Source organism: Dunckerocampus dactyliophorus, chromosome 13 (genome assembly GCF_027744805.1).
Source record: "Dunckerocampus dactyliophorus isolate RoL2022-P2 chromosome 13, RoL_Ddac_1.1, whole genome shotgun sequence".
Taxonomy (NCBI): Eukaryota; Metazoa; Chordata; class Actinopteri; order Syngnathiformes; family Syngnathidae; genus Dunckerocampus; species Dunckerocampus dactyliophorus.
The window spans coordinates 15652344-15676263 of NC_072831.1; the positions used below are offsets into that span (position 1 = coordinate 15652344).

The 23920-nt window shown below is 42.4% G+C and overlaps 2 protein-coding genes across 8 annotated transcripts in view; both read left to right on the forward strand.

The window, feature by feature from the left end:
• arid1b (AT rich interactive domain 1B (SWI1-like)) overlaps positions 1–14624 on the forward strand; it is a 263934-nt gene extending 249310 nt beyond the window's left edge. For 2 of the 5 annotated variants that reach the window (XR_008573454.1, XR_008573457.1), the window contains 5 exons: positions 296–426; positions 580–3703; positions 6289–6474; positions 13094–13272; positions 13374–14623. Coding sequence is in view for 1 of the 5 variants with exons in the window: in XM_054796793.1 (XP_054652768.1) it covers positions 296–426; positions 580–2346 (1898 nt within the window). In the remaining 4 variants the exon portion in view is untranslated. Of the gene's footprint in view, positions 1–295; positions 427–579; positions 4488–6288; positions 6475–12619; positions 12653–13093; positions 13273–13373 lie in introns of those variants that run through there. The other 3 variants (XR_008573455.1, XR_008573456.1, XM_054796793.1) reach the window with 3 other exon arrangements.
• Positions 14625–16343: 1719 nt separating this feature from the next.
• The window catches only part of zdhhc14 (zinc finger DHHC-type palmitoyltransferase 14), a 43657-nt gene continuing 36080 nt past the window's right edge, over positions 16344–23920 (forward strand). For all 3 annotated transcript variants that reach the window (XM_054795619.1, XM_054795618.1, XM_054795620.1), the window contains exons 1-2: positions 16344–16813; positions 17306–17588. In XM_054795619.1, coding sequence (XP_054651594.1) covers positions 17347–17588 — 242 coding nt within the window. In that variant the 5' untranslated portion in view covers positions 16344–16813; positions 17306–17346. The remainder of the gene's footprint in view (positions 16814–17305; positions 17589–23920) is intronic.

Genomic DNA, 23920 nt, shown 5'->3' on the forward strand with positions numbered 1-23920 from the left:
AAGGAAAATGGCTTGGACTGCATCTGCAGTCTGTTAAAAACAGTAAAAGACTTTTTTGCAATACCTCAATAATCTAATCTGCCAGAATAATGTAATAAATTTCAATGAAAACACATCAAGGTGGGATCTTTTCTCAGCAATTTTGAAGTGAGATTAAAGATTAATTAGATCAATTAATAACTATTCAGAATGAATTTCTCTTTTTTTAATCTCTTGACAGCGCTAATTTAAATCTGATTTTTCTATTTGGGCAAAATGCGATAACGCTTTCCTCTGTCTGTGTTTTTAATCCCAGGAATGCCCGAGGCTTGGCGTGTGATGATGTCTCTGAAGTCCGGCCTGTTGGCAGAGAGCACGTGGGCGCTCGACACCATCAACATTCTGCTGTACGACGACAGCACGGTGGCCTCCTTCAACCTCTCCCAGGTAAACCGGTCTCTGCACGACACCTCAGTGAAGGTACACGCACAATGACTCCTTATGTCTGATTTGGGACGCATCATAAAATAATCAGACCAAGTTCATATTTCAGTTTGATTCTGATTGACTCCTAATGTTGACATGTTTTTGCGTGTCCAGTTGCCGGGCTTCCTGGAGCTTGTTGTCGAGTACTTCCGTCGTTGCCTAATTGATATCTTCGGCATCCTTCAAGAGTTTGAAGTAGGAATGGTGCCACAGGAAAGCTCGTCGGTCCCCACCTGTGGCAAGAATGAAGAACCCATCCTGAACGATGAAACCGAAAGTGCTGTCCAGTTGATATCCGAGTCTATACCAGCTACGGAGGTGCCCGCGGACCTACCTGGGAACAACATAGAGGAATCTCTTCCTGCTGATGGAGAGCCTGTATCAACAGATGGGAAGAAGGAGCCTGGAGGGTGCATAAAAAAAAGTGAAGAAGACAAAGAGGAGGGTGAAAAGAAAGCGGAGAGTAAAAATCAGTGTGATGCTGAGCAGCTCGTTGCTGAGCAGGAACCCAAACCCAAACAAGCTAGCAAATATGATAAATTCCCCATCAGCATTGTTGACAAAGAGGACATAAGTGAAGACATGACAGGTGACTTAGTTGAAGAGTTCACCAGTGGGCTGCTCCACTGGCAGGCAGGTGGTGGCGACACCACGTCTCACATTCAGACATACTTTGAACCTCGCCGTGGTCCACCTGCCAGGGTGGAGGACAAAGAACACAAGGTGCATGGTGAGAAGGAGCAACCGAGGAAACATATCATCGCTACAATTGATGATGTTCTGTGTGCGCGGGTTGACGCCCTCTCTTACGCCCACCCTGCACGCTCCCTGCCTTCCTACCCTTTCAGGGTGCATCCGGACGGAGAACAGGACCGCATCACCTTGCTGGAGGACGAGCCACGCTGCCTGGATGAAGCCCCGCTGTCCACAAGCTCAGCCTGGCAGGAATCGCTGGCCAAGCGCTGCCTCTGCGTCTCCAACATTGTCCGTGGCTTGTCCTTCATCCCGGGGAATGACTTGGATTTGTCTCGACACCCTGCGCTGGTTCTTCTTCTGGGCAGGCTCCTGCTGCTGCACCACCAGCACCCCGAGAGGAACAGATCGCCCCCTAGCTATCAAAGAGACGAGCAGCGAGATAAAGGACTTTCCAGCAGTAAAGACGAGTGGTGGTGGGAGTGTCTGAGTCTGCTCAGAGAAAATGCAATGGTGACTCTGGCAAATATCTCAGGCCAGCTGGATCTCTCCACCTATCCCGACAACATCTGTCTGCCCATCTTGGACGGCCTCCTCCACTGGATGGTGTGCCCATCAGCCGAAGCCCAGGACCCCTTCCCTTCGGCTGCGGTCTACTCCCAGCTCACCCCTCAGAGGCTGGTTCTCGAGTGCCTCTGCAAGCTTAGCATCCAGGACGGTAATGTAGATCTCCTTCTAGCCACACCATCTTTCAGTCGCCAGGAGAAACTCTTTACAATACTGGTCCGCTACGTGGGTCAGAGGAAGGCCCAGGTGTACAGGGAGATGGCCGTGGCCGTCATCTCCCACCTGGCACAAGGAGACCCTACGGCTGCACGTGCCATCGCCATGCAGAAAGGAAGCGTGAGTAATTTGGTGGCCTTCTTAGAAGATGGCGTCAGCATGGCACAGTACCAGCAGAACCCTCACAGCTTACTGCACATGGGCCACGCCCACATGGATGTGCCTAGCGTCAGCATGTTGTGCAGAGCAGCTAAAGGACTGTTGGCCATGGCCAAGGTAGAGGAAAACAAAGCAGAGTTTGTGCTCTATGAAAGCCGATTGTTAGACATTTCCATTTCTTCCGTCCTCAACGCAGGAGTGGTGGCCATTGTTTGCCAGGTTCTCTTTCATTTAGGGAAGCTATGACAGGAGGAGGGGCAGGACTTGGTTAACAGACACTAAGGCGGACAGACTATTTCACTTGTTTTGCTATTTTTATTTATCCAACAGAGAAAAATGTTTTTTAAAGAAAAATCCATGTCAAATATCTCTATGTATAGTCTCTGCGCCCTCTTAAATGCGGGTTTGAGATTTCATTTGAATACAAATATTTAATACCTGCTGGTGTTGGATTGCTCGAGTTGATATTACGTTGAACCTTTGTTTACTTTTTTTCAGCCAAAGCTGACACCAAATATTGGTGCTGACTTCCATCAAGGAGTTGTTGCAATTATCTTTTTTGTTGTATCGTTTGTTTTGTAAAAGCTATAATGTGCTCATTTTGTTTTAGGAGAGTATTTATTTAAAAATGTGACACTGTACAGGAGGCTGACTTTTTTTTGCTAGCACTTGTGGAGGAAAAACACACTGACTTCTTTTCGTCGCTGTCTCTGCTGGAAGAGAACTTGTGCAATAGGACAAGAACAGGCGGTCCTTACTAGAAACCAGAGGAAACCACACATGCAGTCTGTACTGTGGGCCACAAGGGGGCAGCCGTGCACCAGCCAATCAACTAGACGCGCATCTGTCAAAAAATGTATTCATCATTGCCTCAAAGACTGCAACTTTTTTCTCCTCAAGGCTCGTGTCATGTCTGCATTATTTCATCACTGTATACAAACCGAACAATGGATGCACACGGTTATTTACTATTCCAATCAAGCATAGCAAAAGATGGGACTATTAACAAATGCTTTTATTGTTGTCAAACATTTGTTATTGTTATTACTATACACATTTTGTTAATGGGGTCCGATATTTGAACATGGTAACCGCTGTTTCAATGTAAAAAAAAATGCCTGTACGCATTGTATTATAGCTGAGAAAACAATCGCTTTGGTAATCAAATGTGAAAGTGCCAGGGTGAGAGGATCCATAGGTTACATAAGAAAAGTGAACACGTTTCTTTTTGTTGCTGTCCTCCATTCACGTCAGTGGGCACATTTTGGAATGCCCCAAAAGAAATGTGTTAAAATCCTACAAGATGTTCAAGATGCTCATTGTAAAAAATTGCCTTTTTTCGTATGACTACAGTACGTCTCTTTTATCCAGTATACACATTTATACTCTGTCCTGCACATGTCACAAATAAATGTACAATGAACATCTTGGCAGTAGTTACATTCTGTCTACACTCTAGGGTCCCAAAATGGGGCACACCAATTGTCAAAAATGAGCAATGATCGCCTAACGCTCACAATTACGAGCTCACCTGAACTCCTCATAGCACCGTCATAGCAGAAAGAAGGAAGGAGACACGGCACGAAGTTCTTCATTGCTCTGCGTGAGTTATATGGATACATTTGATAATTATGTTGTATATTGAGAGTGTAATCTTGAAGGTTTAACTTATATTGGTGGTCCAATCCCTGCACTGTGAAAACCTGTCAAAATATGTACGTGGCAGGAAGAGAGTGTGGAGATTCCAGATTCCAATGAGGCTTTATGGCTGCTTGGATGTATTGTATATTTGCATACTGTTTTATCATGTTTGTTCAACTTTCCTTTTCGATTTGTTGTCAAATTAATATGCAGATTTAAAAATTAGCGATTGCAAGTGGACAAAAGTAAAGCTCAGGTTCAACCCATTCAAAAGGAAGGATCCCAACTGAAATAAAATATACATAGCATACGAATACTTCAATTCTTTATTCATCTCCAAGAGAAATTCACATCTTATCTATATCAGTGCTCATGTAAAACCTTCATCACCATGCACAATACACATTTTTGAACCAGAATTACTATAAAATTAATAAACCAATTAATCACGTTTAATATTTCAATTTAATGAAATGTAAAAATTGTTTGTTTTTTAAGTGTGCAGCAGTAGGGGGTACATGGCTTCAAGTCAAATGTCTGAAGGGGTAGGCGACTAAAAAGTTTGGGAACCACTGGTCTACACAATCTTATCAGGCCAGTAAAACAAATTGCCTGCTTGGTGGATTGCCATTTAGTGATCTGAGCTGGAGCCTAGCTGGAAAATGATGGGCGGATGGGTGGAGCTCTTAGCTTGAAGGATTGCAGTTCTAATCACCACTGTGAACCACAACCACAACAATGAACATAACTAAGTGAATACCTCTGACATGCCCCATGTGCCACATGTGCGCCGGGAGAATCCGATGTGTGCCTGCTCAGCTACGCTGAGGAAGAATGATAAGTTTTTACACTTCATTATGTCTCCCAAGCAGCAGTGCACCAAAGAAAAGGAAAGCCACCACCATATAAGTGAAAATGAACATCATAAAAGGCTTAGCGAGAGGAGATACACCCACCAACATTCGGCGCTCTTTCGGTCCCAACCGCGCCACTGTCACGGCCATCAGTACAATTATTAAAGGGTCACTGACAAGACTTATCAACTTTGCTGAAATATGTTCTACGTTGTTCGTTTTATGACAGCGAAATTCGCAAAATTGATTGTTCACAGCGGGAGCCATGACAAACTCCAGGCACAGAAAGTGACGTCCCAAGTGACGTCAGTGCAGTCGAACTTCACAAGTATACAAACGAGGATGTTTACAGTGATTTATAGCGAAGATTTGAGCGATGTCTCAATAGTTTTGAGGAGGAAGAAATATCTGGAGATGAAATAGAGAACTTGCAGAACAGGGAGTTAATCTGTATTTATTCGAACCACCGACAATGAAACTAGCGTGTCTGATGCGGATTGGTCAACTTGAAAACACAGAATGCTAAGTTTAAATTACCTTGGAGTTGCTCATCCTTCAATTATTGTTTTTAAATTGGCTTTCATGAGAGTAAAGGGGTCTTCAGAGCCTTTTTTGTTCTGTATTTTGGCGCCGTCGCCGCCCCACCCTCCACCGTCAATTTATCGCTGTGAAAATATGTTTTATAACATGTACAATGGTTTGAATGCTTGTCGCTATGGTGGCATAGTGTTTGCAATACAATATGTAAATAAGACTTACTCTGTTCTGTGGCAACTTTGACGTCGTTCTTCTTCTTTGTTCCTGTCTAGCATATCAGGAATAGCATCCAAAATGCGTTTATATCGTACCTTCAAGCCATACGCTTCTTGTAAAGGAGTTCCTTCATAGCAGTCTTCAGTGAAATGGACATTGCAAAGAACAGAACGCGAGGTGAGCGTCCATTTGTCTCTCGTTCGATGTCGTTGCTTCGTTCATTGTCGTCTTAAACCTTCGTCTTTTGGGAAATAAAACAAACAGCCAGCGGGCAACACAACGATGTGGCATGACTACTATTTGGATTTTAAATCGACAAGCGCTTGTTTACGCTGATTTAGCTGAGTGGGTCGACTGCGCTGACGTCACTTGGGAAACGCCCCTTTTCGTCTCCCGCCATGAACAAAAAAATGTAATTTTGGCGAATTTACCGTTCGCTTTCATAAAACGAACATCGTAGAACATAATTGCAAACAATATAGAACATATTTAAGCAAAGTTGGTAAATCATGTCAGTGACCCTTTAAATGCTAATGGATGCTAGAGAGGTCATGGATTCCGTGCGCTGTTGCAAGGAGATCAGAGAGGAGGTTTACCTTTCCAGACTAGCCCGGGGAAATATTTCAAAAAGGTAGAAATGCCTGCAACGACATGGATAGAAGTAAGGAGTTAAACTTGTTCCTAATCGGAGGACCCCCTGTGGGCTGTTTTGTCACAGAAAACACATCTTGTTCACCTTAAGTCTGTAATCATCACCTGATAATCAAGCATAAAATGCTCTGTGTGGACATGATGACATGGCGTAGGTTTAAGATGTGTGGCTCCAGCGGCACGAGCTTTCGGCAGTTAACTTTGTCACAATCTGGCCTCAAAACTTGCAGAAAGGTGAACACAAGTTGATATATTGGATGATCATAAATTGTTACTGGAATTCCAACAGGCAAGCAGTGTGGATTATGTAGACGTGGCATTGGAGGAACACTTGCATCGTCCCAGACAGCTAGCCGGGACGACCCAGCAGCCTGCGAAGCTGCGTACCGCCGGTAGCTGCTGTAGATGGAGCCGGAGACGGCATCACGGCAGACGGAAGAGAGGGTGCTGCGGTATCCTGACGTCCAGGCTAATGGTAAACCGTGACTCTCATTCCATCTGTTCCATCCATCATCTTACATTATCGTTCATTAGTGCCGAGTACCTACAATTTCAAGTTTTGGCCTGTGGGAGGAAACCAAAGTATCCAGAACCCCCTGACTGTAAGGCACACGTGCTGCCCATTATTGTAGTATACTAGACTAGACTAGTATTTATTACTGCCTGTAAATGCAAAATTAGAGCGTTCAGTCTTTTTGTGTAGGTGTCTACCACGACACCTTGACTTTTGTCTATTCTTCCTCATAAAAGCGGTCCAAATCTGTCAAATTTTTCAGGCAAGAGTATTATTTTTAGGGTACGCACTCACCAAAAGGCCACCAAAAAACAGTTGACAGATGGTTTATTCAGAAAAAGCTAATATGTTGAACCAAAATGCACCTGCACATTGAAAAGACAAACCTACGCAGCTCAGCGTTCCCTGTCATTTCAAGTGGGTCGCATTACTTGTTATGGCGATGGCGGATGTGTTTCACGTAGGCAAGAGAAAACCTCCCACACTTGCCTCTGAGAAGCTGAGTCATTACACGCTGACAGTGTAGATGTGATGGCTGAGAGGATGCTGTGCTTGGCGATCTGCCTTACTGCCTCTCACCAGTGTAGGTAGGTGAGTGAGTAATTGGGCAAGAGCTGGAGCCTATCCCAGCTGGCTTTGGGAAGACGGCGGCGTACACGACGGACGATTGACAAGCAAGCATTCACACTCACATTCACACCTTTCTCCAATTAATTACAGAAAGTGGTTGTCAGCAAGAATTTGCCCTGTATTTATTGCTGTATCGTAATTATTCATGGTTTGTACTGTTTTAAATTGTTATTCTTATGTGGCTTGTGCGGCACACTAAATGCGCTATAAAAATAGTTTGATTTCAAGATTCAAGAGATTCAAGAGAGTTTTATTGTCATGTGCATGGTAAAACAGCAGTTATACCATGCAATGAAAATCTTATTCTGTTCATTCTCCCAAGAAAAGAAAGAAAACAAATGAAAGAATAAGAACATAAGAAACATAAACACATAAACATATATACCAATAAATTAAGCAACAACAACAGAAGAGACATTAATACAAGTAAATAATACAAATAAATAAATAGAGTGCTATGAGTGTGTGCGTGTGTTGCGTGCGGCGTGTGCGAGTGCTTCGTTGAGGAGCCTGATGGCCTGTGGGTAAAAGCTGTTTGCCAGCCTTGTGGTCCTGGACTACAAACTCCTGTAGCGTCTGCCTGACGGTAGGAGTGTGAATAATGAGTGTTGTGGATGTGTGATTTGACTTTACTCAAAGTAACCTGACATGCATGTTTTGGGGATGTGAGAGGACCAAGCATGGAAAGAACTTTGAAAGAAAGAACAAACTCCATGAAGAGATGTTCCGCTGGAGACACCTTGTGAATCATTCCATCCATTAGAAAGCTGGGTGTTTTATTCGTAGCGACTAATGAGGTACGTGCCTTCAGAGCTAAATGGTTCACCGTTATGGAGGCATGGTGGTGATATGTGTCGAAATGAGTGCTTGTGTTGGGGGAATGGCTGCACTTGAAGAGCCTTTAATCATGCATGTCAGTGGTTTTATTTGATTTTATGCACACACTGGCCACAACATTATGTATACTTGCACAACAATTCTATGGGTTGACTGACGTCAGGGAGGATCATGTGCCGAACAGAACAGATGACAGAGAAGCTGGAGGCTGGTGATGCAATCAATCACACAAAAAGGGGGCGGAACAGGAAATTGCAAAAACGGCACAACCGCTGCAGTTGGCATTGGAGCGGGACTCAATGTGGCAAATGTACTTACTAACTCATTTCTCGGCACTGTGTTTCCAGAAGAAACATGATTAGCGTGTCTGAGCCTCCATTTGGTGGACATGTTGTTTGTGTCTGTTCATTCTCGAGCCAATGCTGCCTCGGGGTTCCCTGTTGTTGAAAGCGCAGGAGAAAAAACAAGGAGAGTAAAAACAAAGACACTTGTAGCAGTGCACACTCATGATTGTTACTCATGTTTGTGTGTCGTCGTTGTTGTAGTTTTACCAGTTACTGTAATTCTGATTTTAGCTGAGGTTCTTACAAGCAAAGCCACTGTTGAAGTACCTCATGCCCTCAAATAGTGGCCACCACTGTAATAGACAAGTGTCTCAATTCATTATGACTGTGTCCTCCACTTAAACAAACGCCTTTTTTTCCCAATTCAAACAGGTTGTGTCATTTGGTAGCTACTGTCATCTACTGTAGTACTCCCAGATGTGCGTGTTTCCACCACACAGCTGCACGAAATCTGCAAATAAAGTGAAGTCATTGGCTTGTTCGGCCAGTGGATTCAACAAAGAAATAAATAGCAACACAGCACATTGCTGTCTGTGGATATTAACACAAACGTCTTTAAATGATCCCTCCAGGCGTAATTTAGTGCATCCCCAAGTACCATGCAAACCTGAGATGAAAGGGAGGGGGTAATGTCCGGTTCGGCCCACAACCTAAAGTAGGCTTTGAGTTTTGTCCCCCTGCGTGAATGAGTTTGACATGGGCATGGGAGCAGGAGTAAGAAAACCCTGGGACTTCTAGTAACATGATATGCAGACGCAAACAGTTCCATCGTGTGGCACGACCAAAAGATTTGGTATAAATCGAGGGATCCGTCCAATTTCAGCGTTTCTTTTCTTATTAATTTTTGTTCCAAAAGGTCAAATTTGAAAAATTCCAGACTTGACTCCCTGTTGTTTGTTTGTATTGCTCACTCTCAAGTTCTAAAGCTTGAAATCAGTGTGGAAGGGAAATTGTGCAAAGGGATATTGTTTTCCAAACCTGCATCAGCCTTTTACTGGAATAACTTGCATGAAGATATCAACTGGAAGACTGCTTGGTTATTGCCTCGAAAATATTTACTTAGAAACAAAGTGAAAGAACTACTTGACAGGTGCTACCCTGTAAAGAACAACCTGCTCAAATGTAAGATTAACATTGACTCACGATGCTCTGTTTGTGCCAGTATGGAGGAAACAATGTCCCATTTGTTCTGGGACGGTACATTCTCATGTCTTTTGGACAGACCTACACAATTTTATAAATGCCAGATTGGAATCCTCAATGAAGAATAACTATTTGGCATGTAGTCTTTGGACTTGGTCAAATCGACAGAATAAAGTTAGATAAAGTTCATGTTTTCAACCTTCTTTTAATGTAGGCTAAGTATTAAATCCACTGGGTTAAAGTAACAAACCAACGACCAAATTTTGTTGTGTTAAAGTAGGGCTGTCAAAGTTACGCGTTAACAGAAGTTTCCTTTAACGGCACTCATTTTTTTGACGAGCGATTAACGTCAAACGTCCTATTTGACCCCCGGCCCGGCACTGCCGTCTGAGGAGGCAGCTGATGTGAAGCCAGAAGAGGGAACAAATATTGAGCAGAAATAGGCAAAGAAAATGATATTTGGAATGGTAAGTTTAGCTTCACAGCCCTGGCAGATTCCTCTTTTGACACGACCAAAGTTATTTGTGTCGCTGTGAGTCGAGTCACCAACTACGTTGCAGAAGAGAGACATTACGAGTACACTGCAGGTATTGTATATGTTTTAATAATATTATAATATTATTCATATTATTATTAATAATAACATTGATTTCATTTAATAATATGTTTTAACAAGGATACAAAAAGGCTACGGCGCCAGTATAAGGGACTTCTCTAGGACCTAGGACAAGAAGGTGAGGTTGGAGATAGGCCTGTAATTGGCAAGCACTTCTGGGTCTAATGAGGGCTTCTTGAGGACAGGATGGATGACAGCAACTTTGAGGGAAGGTGCGACATGGCCAGTGTGCAGTGAAAGATTAACAGACTGGGTGACAATTTGGCTCACAATGGGAATGAGTGGCTTGAGGAGGGCTGTTGGGATGGGATCCAATAGGCAGGTGGACCATCTCATAACCCCCGTAACTTTTTGCACAATGATATTCTAATTAACCTTTACCACTGTAAATCAAGTAAATCTATTTGCTTTTATCACATAAAATCTAAACAGGATTAGTAAATAAATCTTATATTCCAAATGTGTTTTCTTAAATTCTGTTATGTGAAAAAAATTAAGTAAGGTCTATTTGATTTTTTGCAATATTTATTTGAAGTGATTAAAAATACAGAGTAACTCTTATGTGCATCTATTGTTTAGCATCTCAGACTGATCTAGACTATTTATTTTTCATTTCATTGTAACTAAAAAACAAATAACATTAAGTTCTGATTGCAACAATCTACATGCAAGCCAACGCGTCATTAGCTATGATAGTACAACCTTGTTCAAGGTTACAGCCAGGGAGGAAAACTACACACAACACTAACCATTGTATGGCATCACATAGAGATAACAGATGAGTAAATACACACAGAGCAACTACCAATACTACATGAAATGATAAAAAATATGTACAAAAACATGGCCCCCACCCTGTAGGACACTTGACACAGCCAGAAACCAAAACATTTGTCTGATAAAAAACAATTAGCTGAAAAATCGCTATCATTAGCTGACAACAAACATAACTGATGTGCGTGTGTTACTTCAGTGTACTCGAAGCAGGAAGAGGTGGGAGTAAGTCGGTGATTTACAAGTCTCAAGTCTTTCATCTCAAGTCTCAAGTAAAGACGCGTCAGTCCAAGTCAAGGTCGGGTCAAGTCTCAAGTCATAAGCTCGAAATTTTTGAGTCCTTACAACACTCGTGTCAAACTCAAGGCCCGGCTGCCAGATTCGACCCACCACATCATTTAGTACGGCCTGCAAAAGCCTGGAAATAATGCCTGTCTAAATTTTTCACCCTCATTCCACCCAAATGACTGTCTTTGGCAGGCAGAGGTCTCACTCCGCTGCATGGTAACGACTGTCGTTTTGCACCACGACTGAGTGAAACCAGTCTGAGAGATTAAATTTTAAGGTCTTGGACCATCCCTTCAGTTTACAGCTGTCCTATCTAGTCTTTGAGCATGAACTGATGAAACCTGCTTGGTGAAAGGGTGGAAGGTTTTCTAACAGTCCAGTTCAGTTGAGTTCAGCTCAAAACAAGTGTTACTTTAATTGAGTGTAATTTCAAGTCAGTAGACTAAAGTCTGAGTCATGTCCTGAGTCAACGATGTCAAAGAACAAGTTGACCAAGTCCAAAGTCATCAAATTGTGACTCGAGTCCCAATCGAGTGACTCAAGTCCACACCAATGGGATATAATGCTAGCTGTAGGTTCAAATGTTGGCACCCTTACGTTTCATAAAACTTCACATATAACGAATAATGTAAGTTTACTACAAAAAAATATCCACCTTTATTCGCATTAAATTGTTTTTTTTTTTAAACCCAAACATTTTTCTCCACATTACAACTTTTTATATTCTTGCAACCATATAGATACCAAAGGTAGTACCAGTATCACATTGATAATGATCTCTTCCATGTTTATTTTTTCAAATATTTGTGTGCTTTCTGCTGTTTTTGATTAACGGCAGCCAATAGTTTTTGCTTTTGTTGAGCTATTTTGCACTACAGCAGATCCCTGCATATTCACGGTAACATTTGCGACCCAGCAAAGTTGTGGATTGTTTAATTTTATAAAAATATACTTTTTATTTGTGGGAAAACCCACCCATTTGAGCTTTTTCACTCCAAAAATAGACCGTTTTTGCAGAAAACCCATCTCATTCACCCAAGTTGGTAATATTTACAAATATGCGTTTGTGTTCAAGCGTCAAATGTCAAAATAACCACATGGTAATCCAGAATACAGTAGTGTGGTTTGAATAACAACAGTCTGGCAATGGTTCCACATCAGAATGGGCCTTCTAAGTAGTTGCCGTTAAGGAATGAAAGAAAGTAGCGATAGTTCCACATCAGAATGGGCCTTTGAAGTACAGTAGCTGCCGTAAAGAAATAAAAGACAGTAGCCAATGTCCACATCAAAGATTCTTGATGGGCAGGTCCTTCAGGGAGCTGAAAACAAGGGAATGATAGACAGGCGAGGGGTGGATGGATCCTGACATCATTGTTCCTTCAATAAAAGGTCCTGGCCTGTCGTTGAAGGTCCTAGTTCCATGTTGTTTCACTGGACCACAAGGTCACACATAATTGTTTTCTCTGACCTCCAGGAAGTTTCCCTGCCATTGGACCAGTGACGTGTGGTGAGTTTCAAGTTAGGAATGGCATCAGCCGGTTCTGGAACTCAAGATGCAGAGATAAATATTTATTGAAGAAAGAGTAAAAGTAGAAAGGAGAAAAATGTCCAAACCAAAAGAGGGCAATGCCCGAAGTCAGCTGGGATAGGCTCCAGCATACCGCCGCAACCCTAATGAGGAGAGGCGGCATAGAAGATGGATGGATTGATGATCAGGAAACGTGCAACGTTTACTTAAGACAAAGTCTAAAATGATTGTAATCATATTGACAATGCATAATGAATGCCTTACACATTTCAATGGACACATACTTTTATGGTACTGTATGTTATTACTTGTTATGCAGTCCACTGCATTGGGCGTCCTTATCACTAATTGGTCTTCTTTCATCCTGTTACTTCTGCTGTCACTAGTTGTATCTACATGACATTTATTTTGTCATGACAGAAGCAGCTGAGATGAAGTAGAAGGCAACACCGCTGGTCTTTCTAGCGGTTCTGGCACCGAGCCTGTCGGATGGCCGGCTGCGCCACCTCCAGATGTGAGCCCAAAAAGAGACTTGACGAGGCCATCATGTTGCCTGAAGAAATTGAAATGCTCAAACATATCCATTATCCTGTCAGAAAGTGAGAAAATAACTCCTCTTCATCATTTCAAAACCTTCAAAGCACACCAAAAAAATGGTCTTATCTCCATCCCTCAACCCTGTGTTCTTACTTTGCCTCAGGACCTTCTTCATCAAAAGGAACCCCCGGACCGGCATCAAGGACCTGTGAATGGGCAACTTTTGCCACAGAGACACCGAACCAGCAACATTTGCCACTGAATGGCCAACCTCTGCCACAGGGACCCGGGAATGGGCAACAAGGACTCCTGAATGGGAAACCTTTGCCACAGTGACACCCGAACCGGCAACATTTGCCAAAGGGACACCTAAATGGACAACAAGAACTCCTGAATGGGAAACATTTACCACACTGACCCTTCAACCGTCAACAAAAAGCCATGAATGGGCAAGCTTTGCCACAGAGACCATGGAACTGGCAGCAGGAACCCCTGAATTGGCAACTTTTGTCACAGGTACCCCTCAATCGGCAACCTTTACCATAGGGACCGCGGAATGGGCACAAAGGACTCCTCAATGGAAAACTTTTGCCACAGGTACCCTTCAGCCATCAACAAGGACCCCTGAACTGGCAACATTTTACCACAGGGACCCAGGAAAGGGCAACAAGGTCTTCTGAATGGGCAACTTTTGCCACTGGGACCCCTGAACCGACAACCTTTGCCACCGAGACCCCAGAAGTGGCAACAAGAACCCCTGAAATGGCAACTTTTGCCACAGGTACCCCTCAGTGGGCAACCTTTGGCACAGGGACCCCTGAACCGGAAAACTTTGCCACAGGGACCTCGGACCTGGCTACAAGAAGTCCTGAATGGGCAACTTTTGCCACTGGGATCCCTGAACCGGCAATTTTTGCCACAGAAACCTGCATGGGAACTGGCAGCAAGAACCATTGAATTGGCAAGTTTGGCCACAGGTACTCCTCAGTCGGTAACCTTTGTGACAGGTACTGCTGAATTGGCAACCTTTGCCACAGGGACCACTGAACCGGCAATCTTTGCCACAGGGACCCCCGGAGCTGGCAACATAAAACCCTGAATTGGCAACTCTTGCCACAGGTCCCCTCATCCGGCAACCTTTTTCACAAGGGACGCCCTGAACCGGGAAGCACATATCAATATAAATCCTCATTTCATTGCTTAATGTACTGTATGTGGTTTCCTGACTCAAACATAACATGTATAATTCTTCATGCTCAGCAGTCATGTGCCTTTTACTTTTGATAGGCAGCATATTTGAATTCACTCAGTGGACACTTCATTAGGTACACCATCTAAATAGTTATAGAGATCCTTACTTGTAGGTATTGATCAGTATGGTTTTGTACTGTACCATAATGGCACTGTTATATCTAATATTTGGATGTAGCTCAATAAAACAGTATGACAATAATACAATAACCTTTCGAGTCCACTGGCATGCATGGTAATTAGAGTGAAAAGTCTTGAAGCATTTTGCTTCTCACACAAACCAGATTCAAAGCATGAAAATAGGCTGTGGTTATTGGCCCAAAATTACTCCATGTGACTAAAATGTTAATTGTGTACTGATATCTAAAAATTGTGTCAAATCAGGATTGTAATCAATGCCATATATTTTTTGATGAGTGCAAGGTTTTTTTTGCCACAATCAATTTTTCATGAACTTAACATTCTAGACTTGTGATGTGGTGGTGATTGAACACTACAAAAAATAAGCAGTTTTGAGGGCACCTCAACTTTAAATTTTGACTCCCTTGTGAGGTTTTTAGTTAGCCGGTTCAGAGAAGTGTCATTTACATGTTTATTACACATAACTTCACAGTTCAACAGACGCAGGCCTTCATCTGCATAGAAAATATTTGCCAGCTTAGATTTCAAAAAAAGCTTTAAAAATAAACTTCTAGAGAACGCCCTGGCTGTGTTCACACTTTGCATGTTTGCTAGTATGGTTTCTTTGGTCAAGTGGGAACATACAGTAAGCATCCAAACTCTGATACACACAAAACAAGCGGGAGATGCGTCTTGGTTCACTTGCAAGCAAACTCTGGTGCGGTTCTGCTAACTTCAGCCCAAATATGATTGCTACAGAGATGAAAAACCCAGATCAGTGTTAAAATTACAGCAACAAGCATGCATAAAGAGCTAGTTATGTGCGTGCTGCGGAAGAGTACGTAATCTGTACTGAAGGACAACGTTGCCAACCTCCCATCCTTCTTGATGGCTTCCAAGCACAAGGCATATGGCAGTGCACCAAAGAAAAGGAAAGCTACCTTCATGAAAGTGAAACCAGACATGGCAGAAATGCTCAGAAAGGGGAGAAATAACAATCAACAATGGCTGCTTGCCCGATCCAAGCCGCTCGACTTCCATTATCAAGTATAAAGATTGTATCCTGTAACCGCCTAATTTCTGCTGGTTAACCTGAATGTAGACAGAGATTAACATTACATTAACAATGACTGACATCACCTTACAATTTGGTTTTCAAAAAATTTGATGCTAATGAAGTCCTTATCTTCGAATAAAAAACACACTACCGGCTTCACCTTTGCTTAACAGAGAGGATGACTTGCAGCTTGTGCTTGTGTGGTGGACTCCAGATTAATACTGTCACAGCTTTTATTTTGAAGCTCACTTTACACTGAACAGGAAGTCACTGTGTGCACAATTAATGTTACTTGACTAAAACAAGAGGTACGTTGCTGTCCCTCATGTGAAAGTGCATCCAGTGGCTGAAATGCCTGGATGGCAAGTGCATCTGATCTGCTTTAATGAGTGGAGACTTGGGTCTCAATGGCCATCTCTACAAACATTTTAATCAAATTAGAAAATTGTGTATTTGTTTAGGCGCATTTGTCTCATGTGTCTCATGTTTGTGTTCAGTGCATGTTTCAAAAAATGTATTACAAGAAAAAAAATCTGCAATAACTACATGGGGATTAGGAACTTTGTAGGGGTGGATCAAGCCACTCTAAAATAGATGTGACGACCGTGATGTTAATGGGGGTCCCGAATCCGGTTTGGGAGAACCTTCAAAGAGCGGACTTGGTAGAGCGCCCCCTCAGTGACGTTGTCGTTTTCGGTGGGGGAGGAGCCGGCGAGCAGGCTGGGAGGCTCCGCTCCGCTTCCATGGTGATGGTGCTAGAGAGGGTGGCAGTTCAGCCCGCGTACCGGAACACAATGTAAACGGAATGGCTGCTAGACTGGATCGCCTGCACGCTTCTCGGGGGACGCTACAACTTCCCACAGAATAGTGAAGATTTGCCGTGTTTTATCGACGGCTGTTCTGATGAAACGCTGGGGCTTTGTGGTCCGGCGGAGGCTAGTCGGGATGCCGGAGCTCGCCTAAGAGCACCCCGCTGCGTTTGTTGTCTTTCTCTTTGGATTTTCCTTCGAAGTTTATCGACGACAAGCTGCACATTTAACGCGCATGGAGCCTTTAAACTTCTAAAATGGTCTGTGTCGTTTTGTTCTACGCTCGTTACAAACCTGGATAAGAAACAGTGGAGCAGCGACGAAGCGACAACACCCCGACACGACAACCAGTGTTACTTGCCCTCGGTAAGGCAACGCGCCCGCTCCGCCAGTTTGTCACCTCTCTCTGTTGTACACACAAACACGTCCTGGACGGGGAGATATGGTGCTTGTAGTCCTGTGTTGACAGGCAGAACACGAACCTATTCGTTTAGGTTGTGTGTGATGCCGTAACAGTTGATGTAGAAGAAATTGTGTATCTGTAAGCTAGCCCCCCAATTGTACTACTAAGTCAAAGTGCTAACCCAAATTCATGTGTCAAACTGTTAGCCGCATTAGCTTTAGCCGTAGTTCAGATTGTAGGTGAGGCCAGTCAGGTCGCAGTGTCTGCTGTTGACAACATTAGACGCTAATTGCTGATTTGACTAGTTAACTAACGTTTTATTTGTTAAACAAGCTCGATTACTTCTGGTGAAGCTTTGTCTGTTTTCGTTTGAACTACTCAATTTTTTGCTTTGACATTTTTTTTTTACCGAGGTATTGCTGTTAGCTTCACTAACTTGTACGCTGTCTTCACAGCCTGGGATCCATTCAAGTGAGTGGATTTGAAAGCGCAATCGATGCATCTCGGAGTGTCTGAGTCCATGAGAGAGTGCGAGTACAGCCAAATAAGCACTCGCAGCTCAACTCCAATGGAGACTCCTTTTAAGAAGAAGATCCCTAAAAAGAGGAAATGGGAGTCATTCCCAGGTCGGAATAAATTCTACTGCGATGGGAGGATAATGATGGCCAAGCAGACCGGGGTCTTCTACCTCACCCTTGTCCTCATTCTTGTGACTTGTGGACTTTTCTTCACATTTGAGTGAGTATTGTATTCATTCTTCGTGCTTCCATAGGTGATTAACCTGTGCACTTTGAACTGGTGGCTTAGGAATGTCATGAATGCAGGAAAGTTTAGATGACAGAACATGTCAATTGTGCCATCAGTTTGGAGTCAGTTTGTTTCCAATGGTGGTCTTAGGGCACGTTGGGAAGGAAGCCTAAACTGACTGGGGATTAACAGCTTCTCTTTTTTTCCTTGTAAATAGGTCTTGAGGTTTTTTTTTTTGCGAGAGCATGTTTCTGATGAAAGAATGCCTTGTGGTTAGAGCATAGCAAACCCTGCACATGTTAGGCCATGAGCGGCTGTGGCCAGCTTTACAGGTGAGCGATGAGCTCACGTCCAGAACGAATACAGTCTCCCACGATTTTGATTGACTGTCAGATTTGGAGGGAATTTGAAAAGTAGTTCAGAGAAGCAAAAGCGGTGGTGTTGATGGTGTACTTTGTTAGTGTAAATTAATGTAAACTTACCTGATATGTTTACTCTGGCGCCAACAAGTACCCATGGTGCTGCTTTTTTTTTTATTTCTCGATATTCGTTTTTTTAGAAATGTCAAATAGCTCTGGGAAATCTGACATGGCAAGTATTATTTTTTTTCCTCGATGATTACCTTTGAGAGAGTACTGAATAGCATCCTGTCCACTCATTGGTCAACCAATGAAACTCCCGCTGATCGGTCTTCGTCTGGGCACATCTGAACATTTTTCAACCTCCTGGGATTGCGTCGCAAGCCAGCGTGTGCACGATGATATGCATTAACGCAAAATTTAATTCACACAAATTTTGTCGCTTGGCTGGATGGTGTCTCGCGATAATCGACCTGTCGTACAGGTTCCATTGAAAATGACTGGACTAGTCGCGACGTCACCCCTGGCGTCCATTAGTTTGTGGGCTATGATTAGTCTGTGGGCACTGAATGAGGGTGCGTTCACACTTGTCATTTTTAGTCCGGTTAAAATGGACTAGATTCTGTTTGCATTATGTTTCTTTTGCAAAAGTGTGAACACAGTTCAGGACCAAACAGGGGGACCTCAGAGGTATCAGTCCGCCCACCGGTGGACTCTTATCCCGAGTGAGGCAAGTGGGAATGACAACTGCACCAATGAACCACAATACCGCATATGATGTCATCAAACATCATATGCTGATTTCCTTAATTTTGGAAAATGGGCAATTAGCTGACCGATCTTATCCACCGATCTCATCTACATCGACATCTAAAGTAGTTTGGACAGCAATTTTGTAAACGTTTGTTTCACAGGGATTGTTTAATGTTTTTCAACAAAATAGGATTGGAACATTGATGGTATATGCTGTCAGTTATTTAAAAAAAAAAAAAATTGGTATTTGCCAAAATCTGAATCGGAAGCTCGGCCTTTTTAAAGATCGGTGATAGACCAGAAATTGTAATTGATGCACCCCTACATGGCACCAAATGCGACCCAAACCAGGCGATTCATTGCAACACCTAACAGAAAGCTGAGTGAAAATCATCAAAAAATAATATTTCAATGTAAGCCCAGGAGCGTGGATAGAGTAGTTTAACATACCTGGCTCTTTTCAACAAAGGGGTCGTGTTGCTCATAACAATTTGGTGAAGTTGTTACAAACTAGAGCACGGCCAACATATTGGTGGCCCGATTAACCAGGCTGATTATAACATATCACCGATTAATCAATATCGGTGAAAATGTAGCCGATATATAACTTTTGTGTTTTTTGCTGCGGCGCAATTCAGTTGCTCCCCTTCTGTGTCTCTGTGCTGCTCCCTGAATGAGTACCTGGCCCCTTCCCCTCACACATAGCAGCGTTCTCCCTGCTGCCGCTCTCTCTCAGGAAGAGACTGAAACGTAAAAAGAAACTGCATTTTTTTACACAACAGTAAGATGTGACTTTGTAAAACACTACAGTTTAGTGCCACGTTGTCAGGGCCCGTCAAGGAGAACATTCTAGTTTTCACGCAGGTTTTAGAGAGTATTACAGTGCTTTAACGTTGTATAAGTTGCATCTATGTTAGATACAAATAGATGCAACTGTTAATTCACATGTCCACCATTATCTAAGACTATTATACCGCGTTTTGAAGTGAAATAAAGATATATGTAGATATATACACAGCGACCCATTTCACTTCACACTTCCATGCAGGCTTTCCATGGACTCATACATTCACAGTTAATGTCTTCATGCAAATCATTTGGAAAATGTTCCAAGTAATGTATTTAGCTGTCATTTGATATATTGCATATTTTGAAAGCAGCTACATTGTAACATAAAATTTAGTTTAGTCCCTTGTATTAAGAAGACACAGAAGATGTCGCGTTGTTTCACGTGCATGAGGTCGACGGACAACGTACACATCACATACGTCGTCCAGTTGAGGTGCGACTTTATGTATACGATTAAGTGAGACCATTATTTGGTCCGCTGATAAAAATGCAAATGTGAACGCAAACCAGACCACACTTAAGTATTTTTTAAACATTCCTGGTCTGGACGAGAGTGCCTGACTGCAAGTTTGTGAATGTACGCTAAAAGATAACAAACCCAACAAGGGGTGGGAATCGAGTAGAGCCTTGCGATACAGTATCATAGCGATATTTTGCCATTAGTTATATGGCAATACAACATTGTTGAAGAGGAAAAAGTCATACAAGAGGTGCCTAGCGGAGTAGGCCAATGTTAAAAATATGACATAATAAAATGTTTTCATAGGTTGTTTATCACAGTGACGCTGTGTTTGACATACTGTAGCAAATATTGCTCTCATGTTTTCTGTCGTTTTAAAAGCAATGTTCCTCTTCAGCAGTGTTCTTATTTTCTTATGACTTGTGTGAATGTTTGTTTGTGTGAATGTGAATGTCCTGCTGGCCATGTGTCGTATTTTTGTGTGACACTTCTTACATAATAATTCCTGATCCAGCTTTGTCTTGTCCATCCACACTACAAAAGCCAAAGTGAGTCCACACTTTTGATTTTGCTCTGCTGGAGCATCTTGCCGTTTAACTTGTTTTTTTGCCTTCCCCTGTCAATGACAAGCTGCAAATTTAACTCATATGAACCCTTTAAACTTCTAAAATGGTGTGTTTCGTTTTTGTTCGCTGCTCATTGCACATCATACAATCTCGGACAGCATTGATATCTGATATTGGTATATCAACAGAAAATGAGATTACTACACAATACATTGGTATATTGGTATTTTTACCCACCCTTAGACCCAACCACAGATGAAACATTAAACCTAGTAAACATTTAATATAATGATTTTTGTGACCACAATTCTACTTTTCTGTATTGTTCAAATTTGATGAAAATATGTTTGCATTTTGATTGCAGTCCTCACAAAAATATCCTCCTCTTCATCTTAATCATAGTTGGACAACTATTCATTGTGGATAGGACTCGTTTCAAATGTTGCAATAACAGTCTATACTTTAGTCTTTACTGTAATAACTTTTTATTACAGTTTATCAATAAACTGTATACTGTGCTGTACAATCTTGGTAATTGCTGGACAATTTTTAAATTTCTCTGGGGTTTTTGTCTAATATCAGCCTCAGCTTTAGAATGTAACTGACTTGTCATGCCATTTGCTCTTGCTTAATTACAGTTCCACTCTCCCAAGGGACACACACACACACACACACACACACAAGTCATCTGGGCCAGCCTATCCACTTCTTCCTAGGTGTCCCAAATATTACCACTGTGACTGTGATGGAGATTGACCCTGACCTAAACACTGCCAACCCATGGGTTTACCACAGTGCATTGTTTCTTTCACTCCTCTGACTAATCACGCTGTCATCGCAGAAACCTGATCAGGTCTAGATAACAATCCCTCTCCTTCATGAGGTTTGTTGCTCAATCTGGCCGTCTGTCAGGGTAAAGTGCTTTCAAACTAAATGGAGCTTAATAGGCAAACTGCAGTGTATGCAGTGGATAATGCCTTCTGTTCTCTATGTGCATGGCAAATGTTCTCTTGGTTTAATGATGTCAGAGTACCTGAAGACTGAATGTTGAGATAAGGAGCATCCCTAAATCTTGTGACGAGAAGCGTCTGAAATTTGTGTGTAGTCCAAGATACGATGTACATTCTACCATCGGTGTACGTACGAGTTCCCTTCCTTACAACAGCAATGTAAGTCAGCTTTTTAGTGTAAGTTGGAACTTGTACCTAAATTAACACCTAAGTCACTTACACTGTACACAGAACACGTTAAGGCCAAATAAAATGTAGCAATAAAAAGGTTAAATGCAAGAATTACATGAAACATGGAAAAAAAAGAGAGACCTCCTTCCATTCATCCCTGTGGTTGTCTTGCACACTGGAAGGGGCGTTGCAAGGGAAGGAGAGATGGGCTTATTGGGAGGAGGAAGTCTCAATAATGAGACCTCTAGGCTGCTCATTTATCGTTGATTTCATAGGAGCTGATTGTTTCACATGTTCAAGGATGCCATCGCTTTCTTGATGATGGTATCTGTGTTTGAGCGAATTGGACATGCGGACATGGGAGTGCGTCATAGCCACAAAACGAAACGCTGTAACACGAAACGTTACGAGGACTGCCCAACACAGTAAAGCCTCCAAGGCCTAGCACAAACCGATTTGTTCAGATTTTTATTGTAAATTCTCCCATAATAAAACTGCAAATATAAATATTACTTTCCATATCTATGTTGTTTTGTTTTTAGATGGTGTTTGCAGAAACCTTCTTTTGGAAGAGGTGGGTTTCTATGAATCTGCCCAATTTGGTGCTGCTTTGATGTGCAGCTTGAATTGTGGAAAATTGCAATGGACATTTCCAAATATCTCATTAAGCCAGTTCATTAAAAAAATCTAAATAAATTGACAAAGCTGTTAATTGATTTTTGCAGCGTCATAATTAGGTGAAAACAATGTTAGAGATGTGAAATTGCCCCAGTCTGAAATCCAGTGCGCGTGCAGTGGTGCATGCTAACCACATCTATCAGTAATGAACTCTGGACTGCATAATCTGGGATCATTGTCACCTCAGCAGAGGAACACATCCATGACCAAAGGACAGCCTCAGTAAGGAGCAGGAATCTCGGGCTAAACCTTTAAACCCCATTTTACCATGCAACTGATTAGGGCCCTGTCACACCTTGACGATTTAGGCAGCGCATGCCTGACGTGATTTTTTTCAATTTTGGGCGTATACATAGCGTATTCATAACGAGTTCGACGTAAACATGACGTATTAGTAACTTATATAGAACGTTTCTCTAACTTATAGACAACTTATATCAACGAATGCGTAGCGTGTTGCCGGTGTTCACAATTTATGCCCAACGCCTGTCACACCTTGACGATTTAGCCAGCTTACGCCAACGTATGAAAAATTTGGCCAATATGCTGGCGTACGTCGTAGTACGTCTAAGTCGTCCAAAAATTTTGTGCATGCATAAAACTTTTCCACCTATGTCAACGTATGATTCATACGCCCCGCATCCGCGGGCAATAAGTTATGCGATCGTTGACACCCGTTCACACATGTTAGTTCCATTCCCAGTGTCACAGTGCCCTCTACTGGTAAAGCTAAGATAGTTTTGTCTCAAGGTATGTTGACGTATTACGACTTGTGCATAACTTACAAATAACGTGTGTGAACGGGTGTCAACGATGGCATAACTTATTGCCCGCGAATGAGGGACGTATGAATCATACGTTGACATACGTCGAAAAGTTTTATGCAGGCACAAAATTTTTTCGCGTGCTGTTAACATATACAAAACTTACCCATAACTTATTTGACGTACGCCAGCGTATTGGCCAAATTTTTCATACGTTGGCATAAGCTGGCTAAATCGTCAAAGTGTGACAGGGCCTTTAGGGCTGCACAAAAATTGTTTTCAATTCACATTAACCTGCGAAATAATTTGTAAAGATGAAATTTTTTAAATTGTATATACTTAACGAGCTGCATCACACACAAATAGAGCCATTTTACTCAAGGCCTCAAACGGTCATTAGCAAGACGGCCAACACTTCCTCCTTGCTACTCCAACAACTGGCAGTTGCTTGCCGGGTATCATTCATCAACTTGTGAATTCATGCGATCACATGAATTGATTGACTTTTATTGTGACTTGTTTTTATTACGTCCATGAATGTACTGTTGTGTGAGAGAGCATGCAATGTTTGGAATGGATGGATTCTTTTTTGTGTTTTTATTCATTTCTATCAACAAAGTCCCCCCCGTCAACTGTTCTTCCAGGGAAAACAGCAGAAAGACCATTAAAAGTTTCTTTAAAGCAGAACAAGACATTGAGGAGTAGGGGTGGTC